Source organism: Amblyomma americanum, chromosome 9 (genome assembly GCF_052857255.1).
Source record: "Amblyomma americanum isolate KBUSLIRL-KWMA chromosome 9, ASM5285725v1, whole genome shotgun sequence".
NCBI classification, from domain to species: Eukaryota; Metazoa; Arthropoda; class Arachnida; order Ixodida; family Ixodidae; genus Amblyomma; species Amblyomma americanum.
In genome coordinates, this window is record NC_135505.1 from 150790836 (window position 1) to 150807108 (window position 16273).

General features: G+C 45.4%; 1 protein-coding gene across 5 annotated transcripts in view; it reads left to right on the top strand.

Moving 5' to 3' along the window:
* LOC144104883 (isobutyryl-CoA dehydrogenase, mitochondrial-like) overlaps nucleotides 1–15925 on the top strand; it is a 119862-nt gene extending 103937 nt beyond the window's left edge. For 3 of the 5 annotated variants that reach the window (XM_077638115.1, XM_077638113.1, XM_077638111.1), the window contains 6 exons: nucleotides 2731–2866; nucleotides 4890–4987; nucleotides 7117–7269; nucleotides 9894–9996; nucleotides 12496–12555; nucleotides 14142–15925. In XM_077638115.1, the coding sequence (XP_077494241.1) occupies nucleotides 2731–2866; nucleotides 4890–4987; nucleotides 7117–7269; nucleotides 9894–9996; nucleotides 12496–12548 (543 nt within the window). In that variant the 3' untranslated portion in view covers nucleotides 12549–12555; nucleotides 14142–15925. The remainder of the gene's footprint in view (nucleotides 1–2730; nucleotides 2867–4889; nucleotides 4988–7116; nucleotides 7270–9893; nucleotides 9997–12495; nucleotides 12556–14141) is intronic. The other 2 variants (XM_077638114.1, XM_077638112.1) reach the window with 1 other exon arrangement.
* Nucleotides 15926–16273: the final 348 nt, after the last annotated feature.

Below are 16273 nucleotides of genomic sequence, written 5' to 3' on the forward strand. Positions count from 1 at the left end.
GTTAACATCGCGAGTTTCAATCGAGTGGTGGGGAAAGTCTTTAAATCTAGTTTTCTCAACCGAAAATGTACCTTTTGCTGCCGGTTGAGCATCAGCATGGCAAGAAGGAGCTGGTGAATTTATATTTACTAACAACAGTAATTGGATGCTGTCGTCCTCGGTGTGCCTTTATGCAGTGGTAAACTGGTGTTCTGAGCTTAATCGAATGTGTCGAGCCCGAAACACTGAAGCCTCACAAGCCGTGGCAACCTGGTACCCGCTGCACTTTTTCAAGCAAGCCGAGTGTACACGTTAGATACAGTGCCAGCGTGGTGTTTTTCTAATCGTAACCAAGTGTGCCAAACCAGCACTGCTGGCACATCAGCACAGCAAGCAGCCTGGCATCTTTGAGCACTTTGCCTGACATTCTCTATTTTAAGGGGCTTTGAGCAGCCTTTTGCCAACGGTGTTGCTGTTGCACCTTTGAAGCATTCTGGACAGGAAGAGAGCTGAGTGAATCGGGGAACAAATGCAAGTTAAGGATATCTTAGCTGAGATCAAGAAGAGGAAATGGACATGATCAGCTTGTAATACTAAGGCATGATAACCAATGGTACCGTAAGTTAACGGAGTGGATTCCAAGAGAAGGCAAGTGTAGCAACGGGGGTCAGTCAGATGGGCATATGAGATTGGGAAGCTCGCGAAGGTAAGGTGGCCTCATCTGGCACAGGACAGGGCTTGGCCGGGTGTAGCCGTTTGGCTGCACTTGGGTGGATGCCAATGAGTAATTACTCCCTTATTACAGGGTTACTTGGAGAGATATGGAAGAGGTCTTTGTCTAGCAGGGGACATCGTTAGGCTGATGATAATTAGGAAGTTAAATGTCTCTTTTCATGTCACCTCTTTTCACCACACTTTGTGCAGGCTGTTCAACAAAAGGCATGCTTTAAATGCGTGTGCTGGGGAAGGCATGGGAGAAAGTGGGACCTTTTATGTCATGCAAGTTGCTGCAGCTGGTAATTCAACGCCAGTGTGACTTGGCTGCATGGCCTTACATTTAGATTTGCCTGTTTCATTCATGCGAATACCCAGTATAAGGAACAGTGTGTCTGTGGCAGTTTGGCCTGTACTTCATCTCTCAAGGTAGAGCTCTCTCATCCAGTCAGGGCCAGAGAAGAGAACAAATAGTAGCTCGAATATTTGAGCTGTGTTGTGACTATTTTTCAAACATTTACTGCGGTAATTGAAAGAGTAGTTCACACACAGCAGTGCAAGGCCTGGTGCAAAGGGGTGCACCTTCATTCGTAAACATGGCATGCACTGAGTCAGCCTAATCTCCTGCGCGCAGCAGCTGCACACTGCTTTCGAGAGTCCAGTGTGTACCTATATTTGTAAATATCTTCTGCCAGCAGGTACACTGTTGCAGTAAAAAAAAAAGCTGAACACTCCTGCTATTTTCTTCCCTGGAATGGAACCACCAGTCGCGGGGTAAGGGTCACGGAGGAACAAGTTTTACAGTGCTTGTCTTTCTGATTGGTTCAGATTGCAGCAGCCTTCACAGCGCTGCAAACAACTTGTAAGGTGAAGTATAAGGTCCGTTCCATTCTTGGCAGGTGAGAGTGTGCAAGCTATGCAAGCAGTCACAAGCATTTTTTGGCTTTGCAAAGTTACTAAAAGACGATGGTAAAAAGGAACGAAAACACACGGACAACACAGTTGTAGTAACTTTGCAGCGCCAAAAAATGCTTGTGAATGTTAACCAACTAGCCCGAACCCAAGCTTTCCCCTATGCAAGCAGTTCACACTTTAAAACTCGTAACTCCGCATCCGACATTCGTGGATGCAATGGGAACTATTATATTCTCTGTGTACAAGGTGCAGTGTTCTCTAATGTGGGCACAATAAAATATTCCAAAGTCTGAAAAACCGCGTAGAAACATATCAAGCCAGGCATGCAAATTGAACAGAAAAAATCATTTTTAAAATGGACACCTTCGTGTTGTACGGCAACTCTGATGTGGCCCCAACGTGTGTGTTTTTGTTTGCGTGTTTTACAAGTGTGATGCATCGAATTGCCTAATCCTCTTGATCTGTACACACAATGATTTCATATGACAGCAGTCAGTCATAAGAAGTATCACCGAGACCTTAAAAGCTGTTTAGAGTCGCAACATGGTTATATGAGGTGCCGCTGCGGTGACTCAGTGGTTATGGCGCTTTAGGAGACTCAAGGAAGAAATTTACTGTTACAAAACAATTTTTTTTATGCAAGATTACGTTTATTTTGCACCTGCATAGTACAATGGTGGTTGGTGAAACCTGTGGGATTTAGCTTCAGTTTATTACGCTTAACTAAAGGACTTTAATGACAAGGCAAGGACTTTAATGACACTGCATGCCTGCTTGGCTCGGCGAAGTTGTGAGCAAACCTGACAGCAGAGAAAAGATATGAAAAATACATGCATAACAGGGGCAGCGAGTGTGTGTGCCAAACCAAATCTTATTCATGCACTGACAAAGATATGTATGCATAGGAAAAAAACATTTCCATTTCATTGTGCCATGCTGTGCTTCCATAAATGCCAATTTAGCATGTGTGGAGTGAAAAACGCACTGTGCACATCATTTCTTTTGTGGGTTCATCTATTAGGCTTCTGTGCTGTTGACCCCATCAGGGTGTTGGTTTTGGAATTGCACTTGATTGTTTTACCAGCAATGGGCTGCATGTCTGTCTCTGCTTCTGTGTTGCAGCTGGGGTGGAACACGCAGCCGACGCGGGCTGTCATCTTTGAGGACTGCCGGGTGCCTGTCTCCCAACGGCTGGGCGAGGAAGGCCAGGGCTTCTCTTTTGCCATGCAGGGCCTCAATGGGGGACGTGTCAACATTGGTGATTTATTTGTTTATTTATTTTCGTTTATTCATTCATTTACCTAATAACCACAGTGCCTTTTGGTATTACAGTGGGGATGGTTACAAACAAGACGTTCATGTTTGTCCTGTTATTATTGCTCAGGAATTTGGAACTGAAGAGGGTATGTTTTTTTCCTCTGGATTCAAGCTCGCGATGACGTTAATGGCACCAAGATAATTAGAGACTCCATGATCTCTGATAGAGTTGATGATGGTGTGATCTGTCTTCAGAGATCCATGTACAAAATGTATTGGCACCATTCCAGGCCACTTGTGAATGCTTGTATCTCACATTTTTATTCTGCTCGGTTATAAAGGTTCCTTTTCATTAAAGTAGACTTGTTTTGTCATTAGAATGCTGTATAGTCAGTTGATAATAGGTGGCTGCAATATGAGGGTACAGAGAAGCAAAGGGCACAAGACTAGGTTGGTCATTGCTTTAACAGCCTTTGAAATCATATGCTCTGACGGTCCTATGTCTGCCTGGCAAGCTTGGTTTGGAGGAAAGCATGCATAGTAAGCAACGAGTGGACGGCTGAGAGACCTGAAATTTTGTTGATGACAGGCTGAGGATAGAAGATGGTAGGGAGTTTTAAAATGGCAAAGATGTGAATGTGCACTAAGATAATTGCTTGTTATGTTTTACTTTGTTCGTGGAAATGTCCCGCACTCCCACTCCGCGGATGCAGCGTTTCCACTCGCTAACCGCAGAGGGGTTCATGCTCGAGGGAACAAAGAGAAATGACAAAGCGTGTACACTCATATGCTATTTATTACACGTGCAAATACTTTAATAATACTTTTGTTACCCCTGAAGAAGGGACCGAGTTGGTCCCGAAACGTTGGGAAAAGAAAATATTGGTTGGCGTCGGTTTTCTCTCGACTATCAACAATACACAGAGCGGGCCAGCTAGCTACAGAACATCAGCAAGGCATTCATCGGAAGTGGAAGACTACATAAGAAAGGCTTCTGACTTACCGGCAGGGGCAGGGGCGCGACTTCGGAGGTATTGGCGACGAATGTTTTTATGCGCCGACAATGGTAGCCGGGTCTTCCCATGCGCGCCGCATTCTTAGGGCAAAGCTGTCCCCGAGCATTTTCTAGGGAAGGTGCTGAGAGTGCCCGTTTGCTGCGCTCACTTCACTGCCTGGAACCAGAAGTCCAGCGGCAAGGCACGACGGATCTCTGTGTGCCTGCCACGGAAGGTGACGAGAGCGTGCGGCTGCAGCCGCTCGTTATGCTGGCCGGATACTGAAGAGACTCTCGCCGGCTCTGCGGAGTTCCGCGAAAGCTTCGTGGTGGTCAGTGGTGGCATATACCTGGGGTTGCCTCCTTTTTTTTGGTGTCATCTCACCCTTGCTGCTTGACCCTTTTTTTCTAGGTTTTTTTTCTCTGGTCATTATGACTATGTAACATACAGGGTCTTACAGATTGACTTCCAGCCTTTTTGCTTGCTGGGACAATTTTCCAGACGAGGTGGATTGCAGCCGATCACAGAGGCAACCTTGACAACTCTCTTTTCTGCCAGTAGTATTTGAGTACATGTCCTATTTCTTTTTATGCAATGAATTGTGATGCATACAGGTTGTGTTTGATTGTTATGTCATCTCAGTCAGCTGTGTAGGGAGCACTTTCTATGTTGTCCATGTGTTAAGGCAGTAGCTGAATATGAGCTCTCTTAGGGTTGTAGTATACCATAACTCAACTTTCTTTGGGCACCATCGGAGCACCTTAGAGTGTCTAAATAAACCTGCACATCTTGACGTTCTTCTCAAGATCTGCCGTAATCTTATTTTCTTTGTTTCTTTGATGGGTTTCCCCCCTTTTGTCTTGTCCTCTCTGAAAGCCCTGCGATTGTTGTGCCATGTCCATGTGCTACTGAGTCATTGAAAAGGAGTTGCTTCCGTGTAAGCTGGTGTCCTCAAGAGTTAAAATGAGTGCAGTAGCAGCGGAGAGAGAGCGCATTTTGGAGCTGTGCCCTGTTCTTGGGTTATTGCAGCATCCTGCTCCATGGGAGCCGCAGCGGCCAGTATCGATATTGTGACGGAGCACCTGAAAGTCCGCAAGCAGTTTGGCAAGCCCCTTGCTTCTTACCAGGTACTACTGCGTGTTTATTTCAGTTTGAGGAAAAATGGGGGAAACAGCTCTAAATATTAGCACATAAATGTTGATATTTATTGCTTCAGTGGCAGTATGTTGCTTATCGTCAGCAGCACCTTAGGCACTAGTCTATGGTGCAGTTTCTTTTCTTTTATTCAAGACATTCCATTGCAGAAATGTCTTGGGGGACATGGCAGAAGGCAGTAGACAGCCTGATGCAGCTGTGCCCCCCATAGCTGCTGCGGGCGCACAACCATGTAATCCAGGAGCAGTAATACAGAGTAAAAGCATGTTAATATCGCATGGTAAATTAAGACATGAATAACACATGAATACTGGTACTTGAAACGTAAAGTTGGATTAAGAGCTGCAGATTATTTGGAACAGCAGTCGTCTGAGTACACGTTTCCAACTTTCACAGTGAACGTAAAGACCCAGAGTGGAAACAAACAAATTACCTCAGCCCAGCATTGCCTTCAGTTTAGAGTTGGGAAAAAGTCCCCGAGCGTTCATCTGAGTCACTGCACAAAGGTGGTAGTAGCCAGTGTTTCAGATATTTCAGGGCATTCGTTCAGTAAATTTTGTGCCTGAAAGCTTAGTTTTTGATCGCCATGTGTTGTGCAGGAACGCGGCACAACTTAGTGGGTTAAGTGAAGTTTTTAAGCAATAAGTGTGTCTTTTGCTGCAGGACAAACATTAACGGAACCGGAAAAACCCACAGAACCAATTTTTACTCTGAAAAAAATTGGATTGTGTTGTCCTTGATGACCCTTAAAGAGGGGTTGTGGCTTTCAAATTGAATTTTAGAAAACACCAGATTTCGTGTTTGTAAGGTGTTTTTAATTATGTCCCGAAATATTTTCCCTGAAAACAGCCCAGAAATGACTTTAAAAACGTTTTTTTGTGACCGTAGGTAGCAACAAACTAGGCTGAGATATCCGTGAAAACGCCATTTTTCTCAAAAGTATTTTTTTATCTGACTGCCCTGCTTGCAGAAAGCACCACTTGTCAACTGCTTCATTGATTTTCATGCGGTTTGTTGCATTGTGTTCTTTGATAAATTCTTTATGCAGTGACGTTCCTGTATTTCTGAATTACTTTCTCATTTTTTCACTCTGCTACTAATTTGACATGACAGTAATGAGTGCATTAAGCAAACATGAATATAATGTTCTGTATAGGAAAAAAACTCAGGCTGATGAAACTATTTTCAGAATGTCACTGCATGAATCATTACCATTCCTTTGGATAAAATTTAAGAGCGACTCTAGGCTGCTGCCATGTTTTACTGTCACACCAGGCTTTCTGCAAGTTTGGTATAGCAGTGAAGCACATAAAAATTTGTTATGTCAAAACTACTGAAGATATATGAGTGAAAATTTGTGTTTATAGTGCACTTCCCAATGTGCATGCCAGATTTCATTGCTCTATGCCGAAAGATAAAAGATTTCACCTCCGAAAGCTGTGTCCCCTCTTAATGACTGCCCGCACAAAATTACTTTGTGCCTGCATATGCACACTGCATGAAGTCAACACCTTGCTCGGTTTCTGGTCATCATAATATAGCTGGTGTTTAGGTAGGGCTAACTGCAGAGCTGCATCAGGTGATCGTAGAAATATGATTGGCATTGAGCATGTGGTGTGCCAGGACTTCAAGCCACAGCGTGTTCAGGAAACTGGTAGGCTGTTCTGATTGGCTTTTCTGGTGCGGTACAAGACTCTTGTTTGGTCTGGACATAGGGAAACGTGTACCATGTCCCAGTTTCTTGGTGCTCTCTTGGAGAAGAAGGAAGCGTGCATCATTAAAATATAATCTTTGAGTAATTGGGGAGACAATTGTTAAGCTTGAAAGGATTTTAAACATGGAGGGTTTTTATTCATTCTATAAAAAGAGGCTTTAGCGTGGCAGCGCAAGACACTACAGACAAGAAGTGCAGTGCAAGGTGTCTTGCTGTCCACTTCTTCCCTGTCGTGTCCCCTGTGTTTCTGTTTCGAAGCACCTTTTTATGAAATGGAGGTTTCAGATGTGTATTGTGACCACGTGAGGTTTCTGAATTGCTGCCAGCCTATGTTAGTGCCACCTGCTGGAGGTGAGTTTGGTGGCATTCCTCCTCCTTCCTTAACAGAACAACCAGTTCAACCTGGCCAAGATGGCGACGGGCCTGCAGACGTCCCGCCTGATTGTGAGGCGTGCAGCCGAGTCAATCGATAATGACACCCCGGACAAGGCGACACTGTGCGCCATGGCCAAACTGCATGCCACGGAAGTCGGATTCAAGGTGACTCATTGCACCAACTAGGGCACAAACTGCAACTTGCATGTGGGACAGCACAGCATCGAATTTCAGTGGCTCCCAGCCCCTGATTTTCTCATGTTAATAATATGCTGGAGTAAAAGTGGGGTGGTTCGCCCGCACATATTTGATGCCCCCCTGTTCAAAGTGGCGTGGTCCGAACACTCTTTATAGCTAGATCACAATTAGCTGTGCACCCGGTGCGATGTTGTTTGTGGTACCTTGGACACTTAGTGCAAAAAGTGCTGGCACATAACTTGTGGGAGTGTAGGTGGGAGCCCCATTATGATATTACAGCATGATCCTGTATCAGGACACTTGTCACCGTACACATATCCGAATGTTGAAGAGGGCAGAAATGCAGCACAAGAAATTCAAGCTTGTGAGTTTGCTGTCAGATTATTCATTAATAAAAGAAGTGCATATCTCGAGGATGGGGCATGATGGTGCATGGCAGCTTTCTGATTGCTGGTTGATGTGTGGGGCTCTGCATTGCAGTTTGGATTCATCTTTTTTTGTTTTTCATTTCCTGTGCCTCTTGAGGATTTCTCTTCGGTGCATTGTTTTTCCACAGGGTGCATAAACATCTGGCTTACGAATAAAATTGGGATATTAGTGCTTGCAGCTGTCCATTTTATTTCCATGTATGTTATGTGTGCAATCAGCGCTGTGAGGATTGAACATATAAGCAACACAAGCCTAAATGTTTCTGGGCTAGAGTGCCTCAGTGCAGTTGTTTTGTGTACCTGTACCCTCCCTGCCCCTCCCTGCCAAACCACCTTAGCTTTGCTGTCAAATTACCCTGGGATTTTTCAGCATTCTTTTGAACCAGCAGGCTGGTTCTTGCTGCTGGACTGGTTTTTGTTAAGGTGGGTTCAAATGAGTGGACCGTATCGCAGACATGTGATCGCAGACACGTGATCGTGACACGTGACCAAGCATCCGCAAGTCAGTCCGGACGTCGAGCATTCGCACGAATGCAGCGGAAAATTCGCGCGTACTCTCCCTCAGCGTGCTTGCGCTGTTTGCACGGCTCCAAAAACTCTTCTACCGAGAGTTTCAAGGATGCCCGGCGAAAAAGTCTCGCTGCACTGGCTGTAGTCATTGAAGTGTCTGAGGATGATGAGGAAGCCTTCGCGGCTAAAAAGCGGTTTTGTTGGACAAAGCTGTGGTTGGAAAAGAGCACGAGTAAAACCGCTGCTTGCCAGCGTAAACTTCGTCGGTGCCCTGGCTGTCCTTCGTCGCTCTCAATTTTTTGCGTTCATTTCGAAACATTCCGGCACTTATTTCCAAACAGCGCCTTCAAGAATCCTACGTAGGGAATCGTTACAGAGTAAAATGCATCGCAAGGGCAAGTTTGCAAGCCCACTTAGCTCAGAAGGTTTCAGTAAAAAAATAAAAGCATTACGTACTGACTGTGTATGGGGCTGACTCGGGGTGTCGCATATCCATTTCCGTGGTGATCTTTTGCCACAGCCTATTCCTTTGCACCATGTTAAGGTGGTCAGCGTGTTCAACATTTCATATAGGTTGGCAGCGAGCTCTAAAAATGTGACGGTTGCTTCATCACAGCACCTTCTTTCCAACTTCACTCATATTAGCAGAAACAGCGAAGTAAAGCAGGCAGTCACGCACGCGAACACGCTCAAACACACAATAACGACGCAGTGCAGCAAATACGGAGTGAACAACGCAGTGAAAGAAACGTGAAAAAGAGGACACAGAATGCTGCACTCGAGCTGCAAATACAGCGAAAAGCGCGCCAAAATAAAAGGCAGTAGCATGGAGCAAAGCCGTCTTCATTGCGGATAGCTAGCTAGACAAGCGCTCGAGCCAACGTTGACTGACCTAGAAGCAAAAAAGAGCAAAAACAATCCCGGTCCACCGCCAAGCCCGCGGACTGAATAAGGCGCTCGTCTTTTTCATCCAGTCTGCGGTCCGGTCCCGGAAAAGACCGCACCGCCCGCACAAGGTCACTCAGAGCAGTGACGTTCACGTCACGTGGCACGCAGACAGCGCTGACGCACCCGGACCATCCGCAATCCGGTCCGCTTGTGTGAACCCACCTTTAGTGCTGCCTGGAATAGGGACACGAGGATTGCCAAGTTGTGATGTTGCTTCTTTCTGATTTTGCTGTGGTATTATGAAATGTGCCTCACGTTGCTGAAATTTCTGCTGCTAGCACAACTTGGGAGTATACTAGGACAAGGAATTAAAACTTGTCAGCAAGCGGTTTTTTCTCATTTTGATGTGATCACATTTTTCGTGACAAGGCAACCAGCAATGATAACTAATGGTAGCATGAATACTTCATGACTGGCAAATCTATTTGCGACTGTAGCATGGAACATGTGAGCTGCTTTAATTTCTATGATAATGATGTGGAGGCCCTTTCAGGCAGCGGAGTCAGGGTACACTTGTTCTAATGCGACTGTCATCTTTTTGATTCTCCTTTTTGTTCCTTCTTGCACTTTCCGTTTCTTGTCTGTTTTTGGCATGCATATGTGCATTTCATCGATTGCCTCCTGTCCTCACCGTTATGTGATGCCCTTCCACGGCAGCTTTGGGAATAAATAGGTGAATGTGCCCATCCTTTTCCATTTGTGCAGATCACCAACCAGGCCCTGCAGATGATGGGTGGTTATGGCTTCATCAAGGAGTACCCCATCCAGCAGTACTTGAGGGACCTGAGGGCTCACCTCATTATTGAAGGTGCGTGCTTGGCCATATACACCTACACTATTGGTACTGAACATTTCAGTAGCCTGCCACTGCAAGGTGTTAGCATGGCTCTAAACATTCAGTGTGCTGTCAGGGTCGCAAGGCAGTTTCAGGGATTCTTGTTCATCATTGTCCTCCTTATCGTCTTCATTTGCTCGCCACTTGTCAAGAGCTGTTTTTGCACAGTGCTGTGTTGTCAGAATTTTCTGCACTTTGGTCCAAAACTTGCTCTCTTATCTGGTTGGAGAGATGCATGTATGAAACTGTGCTTTCGTGAAGGGAACATCTGAGCGCGTTGTGATTTCGAGTGTAAGCGCATTCTTGTGAATGCGTGTGGTGAAGTTTACCCTATTTACTTGAATGCAATGCGACATGAATATAACACGAGGGGTGACTGTAGATGCTGCTGAGTGGGAAAAAATAAAACCACAAATGTAATGCGATACCAGCAGATTAAAAAAAAATACCATATAAACGCATGTAAGGGCCACACCCGTGTACAGTCCGCACCTTGTTTTCCCAAAGGAAATGTATAAAAAAAAAGATCTCTGTAAAAGCCGCATCCAAACTTTCCACAACCCATGCGTGAATAGCCTTCTAAATGCATGTGCTGTGGTTTCCACGGTCAGCCTCGGCTGGGAGCAATGGTGCGCTTGACCGCGGAGGCCACGCACGTGCACAGGAGCTTCCAGGTGCCACCCGTGGATGACGCTCGAGGCCGCAGGTCATCATCATCATCAAATTTTTCCTCCGCCGCAAGCTCCCGCTATCCATATTGGCATCAGTATCACCAGCGCCAGCTTTTTGTGGCTGTCAAAAGCACAGGAGTTGTGTTAGAGTGTTAGTTCATCGTGGTTGCGGCTTTCATGTGCTGCTGCCGAGCGTTGAAATTTTAGCAAGATGGGCAAACACCTTACTAGCTACACGGCTGAGAGTTTGCTCTCAAGTATGGCAAGCCTGCAGCAGGCAGGAAATTCGACGTGGCTGAGAAGTGCGTCCGATAATGGTGCAACCAAAAGGATGCATTGAGGAACAGAAATTGCAAAAAGCGCGCTTTCCAAGGCGAGCCGTACAAGTTTCCTGAACCGGAAAAAGAGCTGCTCTGCTATGTGATGGCAGTGTGGAACGGCTACGCGTTGACGACGGACATGCTGTGAGACTTCTTGTGGGCTGAGCATGCATTGGAGCACAGCACCAGCTCACAGTTGGAAGACTCTGTGAGAGTGACGACTGAACGTAGAATAAATGCCGCTCATTCCCTAATTGGTGTGTTTTTACTTAAAATGGTTTTTTTTGCACATCGCGTGTACGGGCCGCCCCCCGAAAATTGGCCCTCAAATCAGGAAAAAAATGTGCGGCCCTTACACGCGTTTATATGGTATCTGTGTATCTTTATTGGACATTGTGGCCAACAGTTGCCCTTTTTTCGAAAATGTTCACTGTTCTCTGTTTTTGAAGGCCGTGTTTTCGGAGGCCGTGTTTTCGGAAACTCGGTACTGTTTCTCACTTTCAGCCTCCTAGACGATGTCATCCTTGATGTCACATGGCAAGTCTGAGTTAAAAAAATACAAATAAATGTCTTCAGGCAGGCTGTACCAAGCAACAGGCACCCACTCGGCGATCTGCAATGTACACAGTTGCTTGATTCTTCTCAAGGGTGTCAGGGCCTGATCTTCCCTTATCCAATTGGTGTACAGTTTCAGCACCTTGTGCTTAAATGGTTTATTTAGGCAGATGACAAGTGGCTGCAGCACAGATATCATCCCCTCGAGGATGTAGCCTCATTGTGAACAAGGAAGCCGTAGTGCTTCCGAAGCATCATTTATTTTTTGACCATGGTTAGTGATCAGTGAACTTCAGCCATGATTCCTGACCAGATGGTATGCTGTCAAACCGTCGACTACATCTTTCTCTCTATGTTTATGCTTCCAGCAGCAGACCATGTATTTGTCATTGAGAAAATTGGGTTTAAAATCTTCCCACTAGTCAATTCAAACCTGTGACGTCCTTACTGAAAAAGATGGTTTTGAAGTGAACGCAGCCTCTGGGATCCACACCTAAAAACTGATGTTGATGCATGCATTTCACTTGCGAAATCGCGCACTGATGTTGACACCTGTATTTTGTTCTTTGGTCTTTCCTAGCTTAGGTATAAAAGCTTTGTTTCCGGTGAGAGTAGCCTCTTAGAACGGGGTGCCCGACCGACAGAGGCCAACTTCTATTTGTCCTCAGTGTTCTCTACTTCGACCCTGCCTCTGGTGCCTTTTCCCTAGTCTCCCATGTCCACTTGTGCTTACACCCTTTGCTAAGAGCAGGTATTCCATCACTGCGAATCTAGTTTTTTCCTTAATAGCTGCATGATCATAGGCCAGGATGAACTACTGTTACTTGTGTCATTCATGAGTCTTATATTCAGTGTAAATTCTTTGCTTTATGCTGCCCTGAACAATTGATTACAGTATGTTCTTCTTGAACCATCTTGTTTTGCAGGAACAAATGAAGTGATGAAAATGGTGATATCAAGGGACATTTTGCAGGGCTGAACACCTGGTGAGTGAGCACTTCTCCCTCGACGCTTGACACCCACAGTTCATGGGTGCCTTAGCCTAGTACCGATGAGTTCTGCACTTATAGCCGGCACTTTGACTACTTGCTTTGAGTCTGGATTTCTGAACCTTGTGTTCATAATGTGAAGCCGTCATACATGGAGCAGATGGGGAAGGTCACCACAGCCAGCGAGGCGTGATGCAAATGCAAAAATTTCAGCATGTCACTGGTCCTTCACAATCCTCGCCATCAGTTGGTGGATGCTTTTTGGCACTTGTGAGCCTGAAGTTTTTCATGAACTAAAGTAATACGTGGCCAGCAACACATGTTGGTCACAGGTACTTCCTGTTTGGCTCGCATCACAGAGATACTCTCAAAATGAACACCTGTCTGGCACAAGGTTTACGGGAAAAAACTGGCATAACAGGATTTGAAGTGCACTAGAAACAATCAACTTTGTGTGGCAGATGTTGCTGTGCCTTATCCCTGATCAGCAAGTATAATAAAGAAGACACAGTGAGCACTGAGCTGCAGATGTTATGCAAATCCTTTATTGCTTTCTTTTTGCTCTAAGGGGGATGCAGCTTTCAAATCACGAACATCGTGAAAAAAAATTGAATTTTAGAAAACACCAGTATATAAGTTGCGTTAACACGTTTTGGCGGGCTAGTTGGTTAAGCATCTTGAATAAACAGCGCGAACAAAGACGAGCACAAAAGACAAGAAAGCGAACGACACGGCGCCGTGTCGTTCGCTTTCTTGTCTTTTGTGCTCGTCTTTGTTCGCGCTGTTTATTCAAGAAACCAGTATATAAGGTCTTTCTAGCTATATCCCGAAAATCTTTTTCCCCAAAACAGCCCAGAAGGGACTTTAAAAAATGTTTTTGTGACTGTGGGTTGCAAAAAACTGGCGGAAATCTCCGTGAAAATGACAGTTGCTAAAAATATTTGGAGAATGTCTCTGCATCAACCATTCTTTTGGGTAAAACTTAAGTGTGACTGCAGAATCTTATCACGTTTTGTCGTCACACCTGGCTTTCTGCAGATTTGGTGTAGCAGTGAAGCATATAAAAATTTATGTCAAACTACCCAAGATATTTTAGTGAAATTTTTTATTTGAGCATTCAATAAGCATGCCAAATTTAATTGCTTTACGTGAAAAAATAACGAATTTCACCTCTGAAACCCTTGTCCCCCCTTAACATTACTTAACGTTACTAGTGGAAGCATTTACGGGCACTGCAATGACGACTAGACACTGATTAAGAAGAAACAAAAGAAGACGAGCAACACGGTTAAGCAGTGTGCACTTAACCAGTACTGTGTCCGTTACAGACTTGAATGTTGCTGGGGCATAACTGTTGCGTGGACACGATTAGGCGCTAGCGGTTAGGTGCACACTCCCTAACTGTTGTGCACCTAACCGTGTTGCTCGTTCTTTTTTTGTCCTCCTTAACCTCTCTCTAGTCGCCGCTATTCAGTGCTCGCAAATGCTTCATTGCCATTGGTCAACCAAATATCCTGAACACTATCCAGACTTATCGGGCTCAACTTGTTGCCCCCTGAGCCCCTCGACCTGGTTTCTCGCAGGTGCCTTCACTCTGCAGTGCATCCAGAGTTCTGACACTCAAGGCAAGACTCTCTTGTAAGCTGAGTGCACCTTTGGACCATGCACCGGAGTGCTGCTCATAATTTGCTGCCCGTGTAGAGGTGTGGCCACACTCACAATGGTGGAATCTGGTACAGGACGATATGTGTGAATGGAGCAAGATGGGTAGGCGAGCTGACTCTGCTATCTGACAGTGCATTTGGCATGCTGCCCTAATGCCTGGGTAGTGTAACTTGCCTAGCATCTTTCCATGCCCACTAGCTCCACCTGCGTGCCGTTTTCATCATGCCTTTCCACACACTCTTTGCTCCATCTTTGCTCACAAACTGCGGGCTCTAAACTTTTTTGCCATGTTGCAGTCACAGCTACAAATTACGGCACTGGCAGCGAAGGCAGGGTAAGGTGCTTACTTGTAGACCACAACAGGTGGCGCATCGAGTGATGTCGGAGTGGCTGTCTATCTATCGATGACTTAAAGAAACTCGCCGAATGTTACCACACCTGTGTAACGCAACATTCAGCGACTGCCGTTTGAGGTGGTGAATGCACCGTTCGCTGCATTACACAGTGGCGCCTTGTCTGCACAGAGGTATGAACGGTGCTAGCACTAGTTCGCCCTGCTGCACACTGGGGCCACCACGGATCCGTGGAGCGGTGAACAACACCACTTCCCTTAGCTTCATGATGTAAAAAAATTGCGTGAAGGAAATGTGACAGATAGAGTCCTGTCAGATATTTTACATCATGAACCTTCACCAACTCGCCCAACTTTCGGCTTTACTTAGTTTTATTAGCTTCTTCATGTTACGCCAATGCTGCCGATGCTGCAGACCCAGGAAACATGCCCTCAACAGCTGTTGCTGTAAAAAGGCAAGATGAAGTGATGCAGTTCAGTGTTCCTGGCATAATATGGCATTTTGCGTAATAGCAGAGATATAGGAGATATTCAATGTGCTGTTTTGAGCAAGTCACCCCATCGTTAGTGCTGTGCACGGTGAAGTTTCAGCTAGGCAAGGCATCCATATACGGTTTTTAATAGCAAGCTTAGCACCCCTTTTGTCTTGCTGCATGGAGAACAATGCTAGAAGCGCAGTGTAAGGCATAGAAAGAAGTAGTGCTGCCTGAGTCATGGCTGTACTCTGTCGTGCTATGTCACTTAAATCTACCAAATGCAGTGTATGCGAGAAAGAGGAGGATAAGAGGCAGAGGGTGACCATTCTTTTCTGAACGAGAAATTTCCTATGTGAAAACCACACTTTAACTCCCATCCCCCGCTTTTATCTTACTTTTTTTCCCCAAGGAAGTTCAGGAATTGTATGGCACAAACAGAGCCCTCCTCCCAGCTGCCCCCTCCAAGAGCTACTGATACCTCTGCTTGTGCTTGTTGCTCTGGTTGCAATTGAATGTGACTTACCTGTATAAAAACTTCTTGTGGGACAAGGTCATTGCAACTGTTTTTTTCTTCTTTTTTTACATTTTATATTCTTGTCAATGTTGCAGCTTTTGTTAAAACTTCGATGGAGCCAGGTTTGGGACCGACTGTCCCAAACCTTCCTTTTGTCGTCTCATTGTTGCTGATCGTGAGGTAAAATAAGTCTGCCCTTGGCATATTTAGTATTTTACCAGTGCGCAATGTACGATCTCATTGTTACATGTAATATTTAGTGGTGTTTCATGACTCTACTACGATCTGTTATCAAAGAAAATATGGTGCACATTGGACACGAATACTGTTTGTTTGAATAAAAATGGTAATTCTGTTGGGCTTCTGAAAACTGTTCTATGAAGCAGCATTTTAAAGCTGCGTGTGCGTGTGAATGGCAGCTGTTCATGGAAAAGAAAAAAACTGGCTGCTTGATAACACGCCAGTATAATGCGAAATTCAGCGACAGCTGTTTGCGGGGGCGAATGTGTCAGTTGCTGTGCCACGGAGTGCCAACTTCTATGCGCAGGGGCGCGAACAGCGCAAGCACTAGTTCACGCTATTGTGCACAGAGAGTGTCGCTCGCCAAATTTGGCTGAGGCACCAGGTAATCTGCTTCATCATATTTTGCCAAAAGCTCTGTCATAGGAAATGATTTTGAGTGTGTGTGTAAGGGTAGTGCGTCATCAG